The following is a 13559-nucleotide window of genomic DNA, read 5'->3' as shown; positions in this document are numbered from 1 at the left end:
CGAAACGTCGGCAAACAATTCGTAGTAGTTTTTTACACGAGTGAAACCCGAAATATCTCTTTTTATCAAAATGAATCATCGTGAAAGCATAAAATCTATTACTGTCTATATTATTTAGGATGCAAACTTTTTAAATGTTGGGCCAGATTTCCAGCATGCTTTCCCAAATTAATAAAATTTAAATACAAAATTTGTCTATAAAGGTTTTATATTTCTCTTGAAATAACAATAATACGTGTTTAATTAAAAAATTTTATATTGTTTATACTGAAAATAGAAATTAAATTAGTATTCAAATGGAACACATTTAAATGAAGTTAATAATCCAAAAAATTATAAGATTATTTCAACATACTTTTATAACCTCTTGCTGCATCCTCCATACTGGCACTTAGAACTGTTTTCTTTCGGATTAAATTTAAAGAATTCATGAATTCGACTGAACTAAGGTCTTCCACATTTTTTTATGGTTTGAAGATTTTTATTACATTAATAACACTTTTTAAAACTAATTGATTTGCCTAAAGCATGACAGCGAACAATGAAACAAAATGCTAAGAAGAAAGGTTTTCCATATTCTTTTGTTTCTTCTTTTCCTTTTCACATAACCTTTTAAACTATTTTTAACTTTCTCTATTAAGTCGTTATCGCTCATATATTTACCTTTTTCATATGAATTAGATTCATAAAATAAAGATGATTATTTAAAGAATATAATCCATCAAATTCTTTATTTTCAGCAACTAATATTGATTTAATTAGGGAACAAAATAAATTTAAAAAAGAATCAACAATTAATTGACGATTGTTGTTTTGAATTATTTTAATCTACAATTCACTCCTCTATTTATATCAAAATTTACAATAATTTATCTTCCCTGCAGTATCAGAATCGCCGCTGTCTTCTTGGCAATTCTTTTCAATATTCAGCATTGACCAAATACTTATTATATTAAGGCTTTCATAGCTATTTGAAAATAACTTAAATTCCTCCGAAGAATGTTCAAATTCGGAATTTTCTTTATTTCAGAAACTGGTTTTAGCCTTCGTATAAACACAGGGACTCAAAATTCCTCGAAGAATATGTTTGAGTGATCTGGTGAATGCTCAAGAGTACTAGCATTGTCGTAATTCTCATAATTATAACCATTAGTAAGCCAGTAAAATTCTAAAAATGTACCAATCTTTCCTTTTTCCCTTATTAAATTTATGCAACTATCAATATTCATATCGAAGAAACGTTAATTACGATTTCTGTTCCGTTATGTTACATTTGAATAACATTAACTGATTTATTGTACTTAGTATCCATCTCTCACTGAAAAAACGAATTTAAAGTTATAATGATTTTGTTGTTAATTTAAATAACAGTAACGAAAATAACAAAATTTTCGTTATACGATAACGTAACGTAACGAAAATGAATGTTTGATTTTGTTTCGTTTCGTTCGGATCCCTAACAACAATATGCATATCGTTCAATTCGGGAGATTTTGAACTTTCACGTGTATCTGGCTACAATTTTTTCGCGATTTTTTGTACAGGACTTTGCATGAATTCAGAAAAATAAAAAAAATTCTTTCACATAATATGGCGTTTTTATCACAATAATGGTACTCATGATAAGACAATATTTGGTCCTGTGTATACAAAAATGTTAGCCCTTCTCTGACTACTATTCCTTGATGACTTTTTACTATATTTTGAAGAGTTTCTTATCTATATGTCTGATGAATGCATATTATTTCATTATAAATTATACTGAATTGTCTAATATATTATTATATATAATGAATAATGAATTTAGGAGTATGCTAAATGATTTTGCATTTATAATTCAATACCTTATTAGTATATCCATATTTCCAAAGTATAGTTGAGCATGCTGGTAATTAAAGTCTCCACCCATTGTTATTATGATATTATTTGTTTTGTAACTCTCGCTTTGATATCTCATAGCAGCCAAGAATTCTTCAACCTAATGAATACAAAAAATTATTTGATCTTAGTATTTTAGGAGGAGAATTTCTTAAAATTTGGAAAGCGAATTCTCAGAAAAATATTTATACTTATTTTAATTATTCAGAGTTGTCATATAACTTGTAATAAAATACTATTTAGATGCTTTAAAACGTTTAAAACTTAGATAAAGTCGCTTCTTGATCTCAAAGAATAAATAATGTATAACTTATCAATTTTCCTGATTCTATAGTTACTCGAAGTTATAATTACGTCTGAAACAAAATTGGAGGACCTGAAAAATGGGTTGGGCGGGGTGGGGTAGCGGAGAAAATTGCCAACTATCTTGCTGCAAATTATTCCCAAAATAACTTCGTAATCATTTATTACTTGCAAATTATCTGCATAAAATTTTTAATTACGATGAAAATTAAAAAAGTTTTAGCTTTTCAAAATTTGGAAAATTTTCAAAAAATAGATCGTTTAATGCGAACACTTGAAAACATATTTTTTGAATATCATACATATTGTAACTTAAATCGAAAACTGCGATTTAATCTTCTGATGAGTTACAGTCATAAAATAAACTGAAATTTTTTCCACTTGTTTTTAAACAAGGTTCTCAAAGCACCTACGGCTTTGGCGATTGATTGCGGCACTCGCGCTTCGCATACAATGAATAGGTTATAGCGTCAGTTCTCTTCGAAAAATAAAACGGTGTAGACTAAATTAAACAGCATACAAAAAGTAGGTATGTTTTTTAAAATAATGTTAATGAAAAACACTTTTTTTTAATTTACTAAATAGAAACACTAATCTGTAGGCTTTAATTCCGTGTGTTCAAACTTGAGTTCTGAGACAACCCTACTTTGATTAATTAATCTGGAACATTTTTAATTTGTGTACAATTGAAAGAGTTCATCAAGATAATCTGTAAATCTTGTTCAGATCTAATAAAGATAACACTTTACGGATCTCTTAAAAACAAAAATTGCATTTTTTGAAAATGATCGAACTTTTTGAATTTTCATCCGATTACAAATTTCATGAGAATTATCTCGAAATATATTTTATATATAGTAGAAATTTGAAATAGTATTTCTAAATCTACTAACAAAATTTTTTCCCAATTAATTTAAAATTATTTAAATGTTAAAAAGCATATAACTTGTTTAATTTTTATAGACATTAAAAATTTCATTAGAATAATTTGTAAGTCTTTCTGTCGTTTACCAGAATACTTGAAGAAAATGTCTAAAATTAATGAAAAAATTTGGTGTTATATTTTTAAAGTCTAAATTTTGAATTCCGGTCTAAACAAAAAATTTAACTGAGATAATTTCTAAATATATTTGATATTCAGTGAAATATTTTTAGATAATTTGCAAGTATTTTACCCGCTAGTAAGGAACTTTTACAAACATTTATCAAATTTGAAGAAAAAACTTTCAAATTTTAAAAATGCTCTAAATTTTTGTATTAAAAATATTCTTCTGATAGATTAAGAAATTGCATTCAAAGGTTTCACTAGATATCAAAAATACTTAGAAACTATCTCAGTTGAATTTTTCGATTCGACCAAAATTCAAAAACGTACAGATTTTTCAAAAATATAACACCAAATTTTTTCATTTGTTTTAAATATTTTCTTCAAATTTTCTGGGTTAGGATAAAAAGGCTTGCAAATTATCCTGATGCAATTTTTATTTCTATACAAATTAAACAATTTATTTTTTTCAGCATTTCAATAATTTGAAAATAATCGAGAAAAAGTTAAATTTTTAAAGTTTGGCATAATTTTATTTTAACTTTCAAATATTGAAAAACATTTTTTTACAAAACTAAATAGCCAGATCGATTAATTACTTTTTGAGCTACAGCAGTTTTAAGATAATTGCGTTTGAAGTTTCAATACGATAAAACTATTAGGTTTACTAACTGACCGATCAATTAGCGATTCCAGACTTATATAATAGACCTTAAACTTCCTCGAAAATTGGTTTTGCGTTGTCAAAACTAATGGTATAACAGGTTTATACAAAGGTTTTGTGAAAGAAAGGTTGCCCCACTCCAAGCGCTCCAGTTACCTAACTCGCTGGTTCATAGTATGCGGTCCCGGCGCTCTCGAATATATGCGATAGCTCGATAAATATTTATTATCTCAATTTTTCCTTTTTCCAGTATACTTTCAATATATTGTACTTTCGAAATATGTAAAGAAAAGAAAATCGGTTTGTTAGAAAATTGTGAAGTATTTTCTCCCCGTAGTCGTGTCATCTGCTTCAGTCATTTTCAGTCAGTTGCAAAAATGTCACTGTATATTCGCTTTTGAGTGGGAATTTTACAAATCTTTAGGAGAAAAATCTTTCCAGGTACGATTTTAACAGCTTTTAAAATTATTAGTTGAATTGTTATCTTTCTAAATTACGATAGCATCCATTTAAAAATAAAATCCTTAACTTCAAGTAAAGTAAATAGAGAGAGAGCGCGCCAAGTTTCAGTGTAAAAGATTGTACTGAGTACTCTTTTTTCAAAACTTGTTAGATTGATTGATGCTCATGATAGATTGATAGATTCTGGTCTATCAGACACATCAAATTAATCGGTTAACAAACTTGCGCTCTGTGACGCAAATGTCACAGAGTTCAAACCTAGCATCTTGTCCAGCAGGAAGTAGTAGAATGTATCACGACGGTCTGAACAACTTCTCTGAAGTCACGTCCAGGAGCAAGAAGCGGAAACTCGCTAAGTAGGCCGGTGGCGTCTCCACCAGTCCCTGCAGTGACCACAATATGACCACTTCCCTCAAAGGAAGCAGTAAGACGTCAAGAACGTCCGCGGTAAGCAAACCACTATCCAATATCACCATGGCCATCGAAAAATCTAAAATTAAAAATACTAATACAGCTAACACATCTGCTGCATCGGGAAAAATACCTCCTATTAACGTCATCGTTGATGAATTAAACCACCCCTACTCAGTGCTACACAAGATTATAGAAAATACAATTAAATACAAACCCATTGTATATAACCTTGGGTCAGATGTATATTCAGTTCGCGTTTCCTACATAGAGGACTACCACTTTATTATCAGTAACATTGAGAAGCAAGGTTTCCAGTACTACTTATACAAAAACATAATTTCATCCCCTGTTAAACTAGTAACCAGAAACATTTTTCTTTTTTTCTTTATGATTCAATACTGGCTGAATGAAAAGAAGAAGAAAATACAATTACTTTGGTCTCGCGCATGAGAAACCGACAAAACAAAAAACCTATGCCCATGCTCTTAGTTCCTGTACCTAATACACCACCAGCAAAAGATTTGCTAAAACCACAGTCGCATGTTTTTATCAAAATAAAAGTGGAGCCCTATATTAAGCCTAAACAAACTTCGCAGTGCTTCAATTTCCAGAAATTCCATAATGTTTGTGACATGTGCCATGCTATCCCACGCTGTGTCAAATGTGGAGCTTCGCATAGCAGCTCCAGCTACAAAAAAGATGCACAGGCTCCGGCCGCTTACGCTAACTGTGCTGAAAATCACCCAGCAAACTATAGAGGATGCCCTGTCTTTAAAAAAAGCCTCTTAAAAATTAATTAAATAACTAAAACCAAAAATTTCCTTGGTGGTTGTTGGAGGTGACCTGAACGCCAAACGTTTAGCCTGGAATAGCTGAATAACCAACAGAATCAGAAAACAATTATTCGAATTCATAAATAACAGGAATCTCTCCGTTTCAGCAACCGAATCTCATACCTTTTTCCCCGCAATAAAAAACACAAATCTGACCTTATCGACTTTGCCATTTCCAAAAATAACTTTTACAACCACGACATTTTGACTATGAATGAGTTTGACTCAGACCATCGACTAGTTTTCTTAAACCTTTACACTGATTGTGAAAAGGCGCCGGTCACACCCCGCTATAACTTCGCGAAAGTGAACTGGCAAACATTCAATTTCACTCTAAAAACTCAAGTTAATTTTGAACCTACGCTAACAAACTCTACTCACATCGACGAAGCCATAAATAAATTTCACCTCTAGCATAAAAACTCCCATTCACGCTTTGGCCCCTCTGTCTACTGTTAATAAATACGATCCACCTCTCAGCCCCGAGATTGAAGACATTATCGATACCTGTAATAAGCTCTGCCAAAACCATCGAAAAAACTAAAAGCTGCATTCTCAAAAACATAATAAACCACTTCCGTAAAAGAATAGCAACTAAAGTTCAGGAGCACAGATGTAAACATTGGAACACAGAAGTCGGTAAATTTCAAATTGAAGACAACTCTATATATCGTATAACTAAAGCCTTAACGAAGCCGCGATCAAATATTCCCCTCTCAAAAAATCCGATCAAATTTTTGCGCTCTCTCCTACCGACAAAGCAAATCTTCTAGCAGCAAGTTATGAAAGTAATTTCGCTGCACACGAAGAGCCTTCTGACCCACAATACATCTATGAATGCGAAAAAATGATTTCCGAATTTCTCAAAATCCCAATCAAGGCTAACTTCAGGAAAATAACCCATAAAGAATTAACCAAACAAATGAAAAAGACTATAATTAACAAAGCTCGCGGCCACAATTCAATTTCAAATTTAGTCCTCAAAAAGCTTCCTATCTCATGCCTAACACTCCTTGCTCTTATCCTCAATGCTTGTATACAACTAAGCTACTTTCCTGAATCTTGGAAAATAGCTAACATTTTAGATCTTCAGAAAAAATAAAAGGATCCATATCATACGACAAGCTACGGGCCCATTAGCCTACTTTATACAATGAGCACAATTTTTGAAAAAATAATAGTCACTCGCGTAAACTATCACCTCGAGGAAAACAGCATTCTTAAACCGCAGCAACACGGGTTTAGAGAAGGTCACTCTACACAGCATATGAATTAGCTTCAATTTCAATAGAAGAAAACATACTGGAGCTGTTTTCCTCGACGTAGAAATAGCTTGCGATAGTGCCTGGCACGTTGAACTGTTCAGGAAGCTAATAAATTACAACATCTTAAGAGGGTTTATCCATTTCATAAATTCTTATTTTTCTAACAGATAATTCTCAGTCAAAATAGGCCAGACAGTTTCAAAAGAGAAGCCCACCCGAGTGGGTGTTCCCCAAGGGAGCATTTTAGGAGCAGTATTCTTCATTATCTACGTAAACGATATCCCTGAGGTTTCAATCAGATTGTATGCAGATAACACCACGTTATTCACTTTATCCTGGTCAGTTCCAAAAATCTTAAAATAAATTAACAAAGCTTTTGAAGTCATTGAAGCATGGGCTAAACTCTGGAAAATAAAAATAAACGTAACAAAATCTGAATCAATTCTTTTATCAGTCAGAAGAACAGCTAAAATAGATCCACATAAAATGTTTAATGAACCAATAGAATGGAAACCCTCCGTGTAATACCTCGGGGGTAAACTACACAAGCGACTTATCTGGAAGTAACATATGCATGAAACTAAAGGGAATGCTCTCGGAGTTATCTCTCGATTTAATCCTATTATTAACAGACATTCTGGCCTGAAACCTGAATATGGAATCCTAATTTACAAAATGTTTATACGATCAATCATAACTTATGCATGTACGATTTGAGGGGTGCATAAAAAAGCAATATAAATCACATTCAGATCATACAAAATAAGTTTCTCAGACTTATCACAAAGACCCCTAGATATACTTAGAACTTTGTCCCTCACAGGGAATTTCAATTACCATACATCTCAGAGTATATTAAAGGAACCACCACTAAATTTTATAAATCTACATGATTATCACCTTTTGAACATATTTCCTCTCTAGGTAAGTATAATTTTGATCCTCTCCGCAAACATGCGATGCCAAAAGACTTCCTCATGATATAAGTCAACCAGCAACTTCCATTTTCGACCCCGCTACCCCTTTCCCACTCTTCTTCTCTACTTTACTTTACTTTTCTTTTATACTTTTCCACATATAATAAACGTCATTTTAAATTGAAGTCATATCAAATGACCGCGCTCCATGCCGCGTGACGTACGATATTCACGTTAAAACGTGTAAGATGCTGCAGGCCGAGACACGCTGCAACGCGCAGCGAAATTCATGTATCGTACGTCGCACGGCATGGAGCGCGGACCGTCAACACGAAAACACGCACAACTTTTGATGATGTGCGAGTTCCCTAATTTTTTGTTTGCCAAAATCTTCGTAATCAAACGAGCTATCGTAATTAGTCAAGTAAAGCATTGAAAACAAATAAAAAGTTAGAACGGATTTTATTTGTTTATAATTTTTTTTTGATAATTTCCGATACCGATCGCGAGAAAAAAATTAATTACGAGAACAATGCAAAAAAGTTAAATAACAAGAACGAATCAAGAAATAAAACAACTGAAGCATTTAAATGCAAAAGTTTTGAATTAAACTATTTTCAAACTTCAGTTTAAAGAGTTTAAAAGTCAAGAGTTCCACTTTGAGTGCTTTAATTTGTAGTATGTTTTTTATTACTTCAAGTGGAAACATGCTTAGCTTGAGAGTTCTAATTTCTTAATTTTATTACCATGCGAAATGTTTGGGAACAGAGAACAATCGGTGAATGACCGGGATTTTTTTCTTTGATTAAAAGGACTACCCTGATATATATATAAGTACATTCATCTCGCGTAATAAGGCCGCCCTGGGGGGTAGACGGCCATGTAGCCTCTGGAATTCAGTGTAGGCCGTCAAGGGATGCTCAAGAGGGAGGGGGCGCTAAACAGTCAAGCGTGAACGACCGTGAAGTCAGCCAACGAATGAGCGGCCTTATTAAGCGAGATGAGTGTACAATGTACATACTTAAAAATCAGTACATTAATCAAGTTTAATTTCAAAAAACATTTTAACGTTTATTATGACATTATAAAACCAAAATAGCAATAGTTAATTGTTCAGAGAGTCCGAAATAATAGGAAGAACATTAAGGATATCCCTGGGAAGGCCCCCATAGCGGTATACTAGTGTACACACTGTAGACTTGTATTAGAACCAAGTGTGAACCAACGGAATCGAAGCGTACGGAAGAATGACTCTGTTTAGGAAATTTAAAAAAATTTATCAACATTGTATTTAAAAACGTACCTTCTTCTTATATGCTATTTAATTTCGTCTACATCGTTTTATTTTTTCAAAGAGATTTGACTCTACAACCTAATTATCGAGCGCGAAGCGCGAGTATAGTAATGAGACTGTAATCATGAAAGGCGCAGATGCTATTGAAGCTTGATAATATATTTACCTGACGCTACGCGATCGATCGTTGTAGTTCCCCCGCAGTCAAAGCATCGACAACTGTAATTTAGTGCTTGTGAATTCTCTTTTGTTAAAGCTTCTTCGGCTTTAAAGAACATATTCTTATTACGTGTCTCGTGCTTCGCATTTAGTTTTTTCCAAAATTGAAATTTTTCTACATTATGATTAGCACTTACATATCAAATGTATAAAATATTACAATTATTTATGTACCTCGGCCTGGGATTGCTTATTAAGTTATTGCAAAATAAAGTACACATTTATTGATTATGACTACTTTAATGTTTCTTTGCAATTTGGCATTAAATTGCATTCCCAACTACTCTGAAAAACGTATCATTTCATTATCTTATTTTTGTAATATAAAAAATCTCCACGCGACGCGGACATATTCTCGTGACGCGCTACACGCGCGGCTCGCTTTGCTCGCAAGTTTGACCGCGCCTAGAGAGCGTGATTGTTGGTTCTCATGCTTTGCGCTCGATAATGTATTAATTCTCGCGTTTTCTGCTTGATTATTTACTTTCCTTGCGCTTCGCGCTCGTACTTTGTAGTTTTCTCTCATTTGTGCATTGACCTGTTAAAATGAAAACTCAAAACATCTACCACTTTAATTTTGTGATTAAGAATTCTCTTTTGTTAAAAGAGCTTTGCTCAAGAGCGCACTTCGCGCTCGATCTTTGCATTTCTCCCACATTCGTACACAGACCTTTCAAAATTAAAGATCGACCAATGTAATCTTGCGATTGTGAACTCTCTTTTGTTGAAGCTCTCTCGGCTTTAGCGAACACATTATTATCACGTATCTCGTGCTCCGCTCTCAATTATGCCGAACTTGTCAAATTTTCTACATTATGCTCAACAGTTTTATGTCAAATATAATACATTTGTTATATACCGCCGCCTGGGATTGCATATTTAGATATTGCAAAATAGAGTGAAAATTGGGTTTATCATGATTACTTTAATATTTGTTTCTTATTTTGCATTCAATTTTATTCTTAGCTGCGTTGATTCATATATCATTTCAATAAATTTATGTCATTACAATTCATAATATGCATGCGGAAATTGAAATATTCTTATTCTTATTGCCGTGTGTTTATCACTTTTTTTATTTGAAATCTTGTTTTCTACAATTAGAAGAAAAATTGCGCCTCCTATAAAAAAATATTCATAAAAAATGTTTAAATCTTTTTTGGTTGAATAAATTTTGTCTCACTCATTCTCGTAGCTTGTATCGTTTGTACACAAACATAATTTTTTCATTTTCAATGTAATTTTTTGAAAATAAAACAAAATCTACTTATCCTGCAAAAAGCTAATTCTGGGCATATTTGTTGTTCTATTTGATGTGCACAATTTTTGTCGATCTATATATTTTCGTATCTTGCTTTGTTTGACCACAAGATTGAGTTATTGCATTTTCATGGGATTTTTTGCTATAAAAATTTGAATTTTTTATTTTTCATTAGCAATTTTTAAAAACTTGTTCAGACAATCTTTTTAGGCCTTGAAAAAGTAACGTTTTTCTTTTTTTCCTTCTTCCTAAATCACACTTTGTTTGGCTTCAAATGTTCATTTACGTTTGGTTTTTTTTTTATTTTGAAAATGCTATAAATTTGATAATGTTAATTGCACCAAAAAAATAACAAAGACAACTTGTTCGTATTTTTGTGTACTATAAATAGCTGCAAACAGAATTTTCAAATATTAAAAAAAGTGGTGTCGAAAATTCTCAAAATGCTCTAACTTTAAAAATTTTCTAAAAAGCTGGCTAACGAACTCGACCGTTCTTTTGATATCCTTATCAAGTGTGCGAAAGGACAATCGAATGAAATGATTCTTTTAAATGTTACCGTGTTGACAAGCTACAACAAAGAAAACAGCGACAACGACTACAACAACGACTGACAGACGCCGACGTAAGCACTTTTTTTCTGGCTCAGGGGTCTCAAAACGTTGACATTTGATGGAATGCGAGAAAGTTTTTTTTTCACATTAAACCAATACCTATTCATTAGAATGAGAATGTAATAATTTATTATTTTTTTGCAGTCAAAATTTGAATTTTTAAGTTTTTTTTTAACAAAATTAAAAAAGGGGGTTAGACAATTACGCTTTGTTTGGCTTCAAATGTTTATTTTCGTTTGGTTTTTTGGATTTTGAAAATGCTATAACTTTGGTAATTTTTATTTTATTAAAAAGGGTAATGGAGATAAATAGTTTATATTTTGCTCTAATATAAACAGCTGTCGAAAGAGTTTTCAAATATTTAAAAAAAGTGGTCTCAAAAATTTTTAGATTTCTCTAACTTTTTAATTTTTCGTCAAAAAAGCTGACTAACGAACTTGACCTTTCTTTCATATCCTTATAAAGTGTGGCAAAGGACTATCCAATCAAATATTTTCTTCAAATGTTACCGTTTTTACAGACTACAACGACGACGGCAACGACGACAGACAGACACCAACGTAAACAATATTTTTTCTGACCAAGGGGGCCTCAAAACGTTGACATTAAATGGAATCCACGAAAGTCATTTTTCACATAAAACCAATAACTTCCCATTAGAATAAGAATGTTAAAAGATCGCAATGTGTCAGAAAAGAGAAAATGTTATTATTTACACCCAAAAAAGCATCCTGGGGTAGTTATTCTGAGCAAATTTGTAGATATAATTTAGGCGAAAAATCTTGTTAAATAAAACGTTACTAAGGCTTGTATCTTTTTTTAAGATGTTAACTTTTTTTATTTTTAGTATATTTTTCTATCAAAAATTATTTATAAAAAATTGATATATCTTTTTTGGTTGAACAAATTTTGTTTATCATTTTCTCCATCTGCCGTGTCGTTGTTTCCAAAAATTTAATTTTTAAATTTTGTTTTTACGAATCAAAGAAAACCTACTCGTCCTAACTATTGATATCCTATTTATTGATAGTGTTATTTTTTTTGGTTAAAGCATAAACTGCGCGCCCTGAAAAAAATTATAAATTACAAATTTATAGTTCTTTTTTAGATAATCAATTTTCACTTCATTTTTCACATTGCTTGTGCCGTTTGTCCTGACTCGTTTATCATTGGAATATATATCTATATATGGTATATAATGTCCCAACAGCTCTCGCTCTCCTCCCCTGAGAAACTGTGGGAGCCAGCAGTTCTAGGAAGGTTGAGAACGGGGTGACTGAATGCGAGAGTTTGGTGTAATAACAAACTAGTCGTTATTTTTTGGGTATAAGACTTTCGTCTCATTCATTTTCTTTCGTAGATTGTGTCCTTTGTCTAAGAAATGCAAAATGGAATTTTTGATTTTTCAATATTTTTTGTGCGATCAACATTTCAATTTTCAATTCTGCACAAAAATTCAAAAAGTTATTATGATAATCTTCTAGAGATTTCAAAAAGCGCTACAATTTATTTACTTAGTATCTAAAAAATTTCTCTTTTAAAAGAAATCAGACGAGAAATTAATTTAATTTAACTAATCCTTATTTCATTCTTAAATCCACGTAAATTTCATTTAAATGTTGAATTTAGCTAAGTTTTATTTAAATTTTAAATTCAACTAAATTTTATTTAACCCTTAAAAGGTAAAGGTGGGTCACTCGTGCCTCGGCAAAAGTTTCTCCCTTTGCTAGCTTGCGGAGTTTATTTAATTATATTGTTTAAAAAAATGATCGAATCGTCAGTATAGTGATTGATCCTTATACTAGGATAGTATAACATTTCATGAATTTTGCGCAATTTTTTAGAGCCCTTCAGAGCATTTTATAAGCCGCCGAGCACGAGTGACTCACCTTTACCTTTAGAAGGTGCCAAAAATAACGTTACTATTTAAGGGTTAATTGGGAATTTAACTAGATTTGATTTAATTTTTTAATTTATCTTAAGTTCATTCAAATTTTAAGTTTAGATAAAAAAAATAAATTTAGAAATTTCACTAAAATTATAAAGTACGAAAATAATTTTTTTACATTTATTTATTGTATCGAGATTTTAAAATAATAATAGAATATTTTTAGAGTCTTTAATTTGAATATAATTAGATAATTCAGTGTTCATAACATTTTTGGCGTACAGGCCGTACAGAGCCAGGCGACCGACTCAGCTATAGCAACGATTGCTATAGTGATGGCGAAGGCGAACGCGAGAAAAAGAGAATCACGTTCGGTTTGGAATTCCACAACTTTTGGTGTGGGCCCTGGCCCCACCCCACCCGCTAACGTGTTAGGAGAACGCGGTTGACATAGAAACGGTGAAAAGTTAAAGAGGGCAGCACCTCGATGTAGTCGAAAATG

General features: G+C 32.0%; 1 protein-coding gene across 1 annotated transcript in view; it reads right to left on the bottom strand.

Annotated features, from left to right (window-relative positions):
• The window catches only part of LOC117178850 (lysosomal alpha-mannosidase-like), a 155055-nt gene that overhangs the window by 53906 nt on the left and 87590 nt on the right, over positions 1 to 13559 (bottom strand). Inside the window, exon 7 of the mRNA XM_033370359.1 lies at positions 1845 to 1978. Within this exon, the coding sequence (XP_033226250.1) occupies positions 1845 to 1978 (134 nt within the window). The remainder of the gene's footprint in view (positions 1 to 1844; positions 1979 to 13559) is intronic.

This window comes from Belonocnema kinseyi, chromosome 1 (genome assembly GCF_010883055.1).
Source record: "Belonocnema kinseyi isolate 2016_QV_RU_SX_M_011 chromosome 1, B_treatae_v1, whole genome shotgun sequence".
Classification (NCBI taxonomy): Eukaryota; Metazoa; Arthropoda; class Insecta; order Hymenoptera; family Cynipidae; genus Belonocnema; species Belonocnema kinseyi.
Note: the sequence above shows the minus strand (reverse complement) of the source record. Positions and strands in the feature narration are given on the sequence as shown.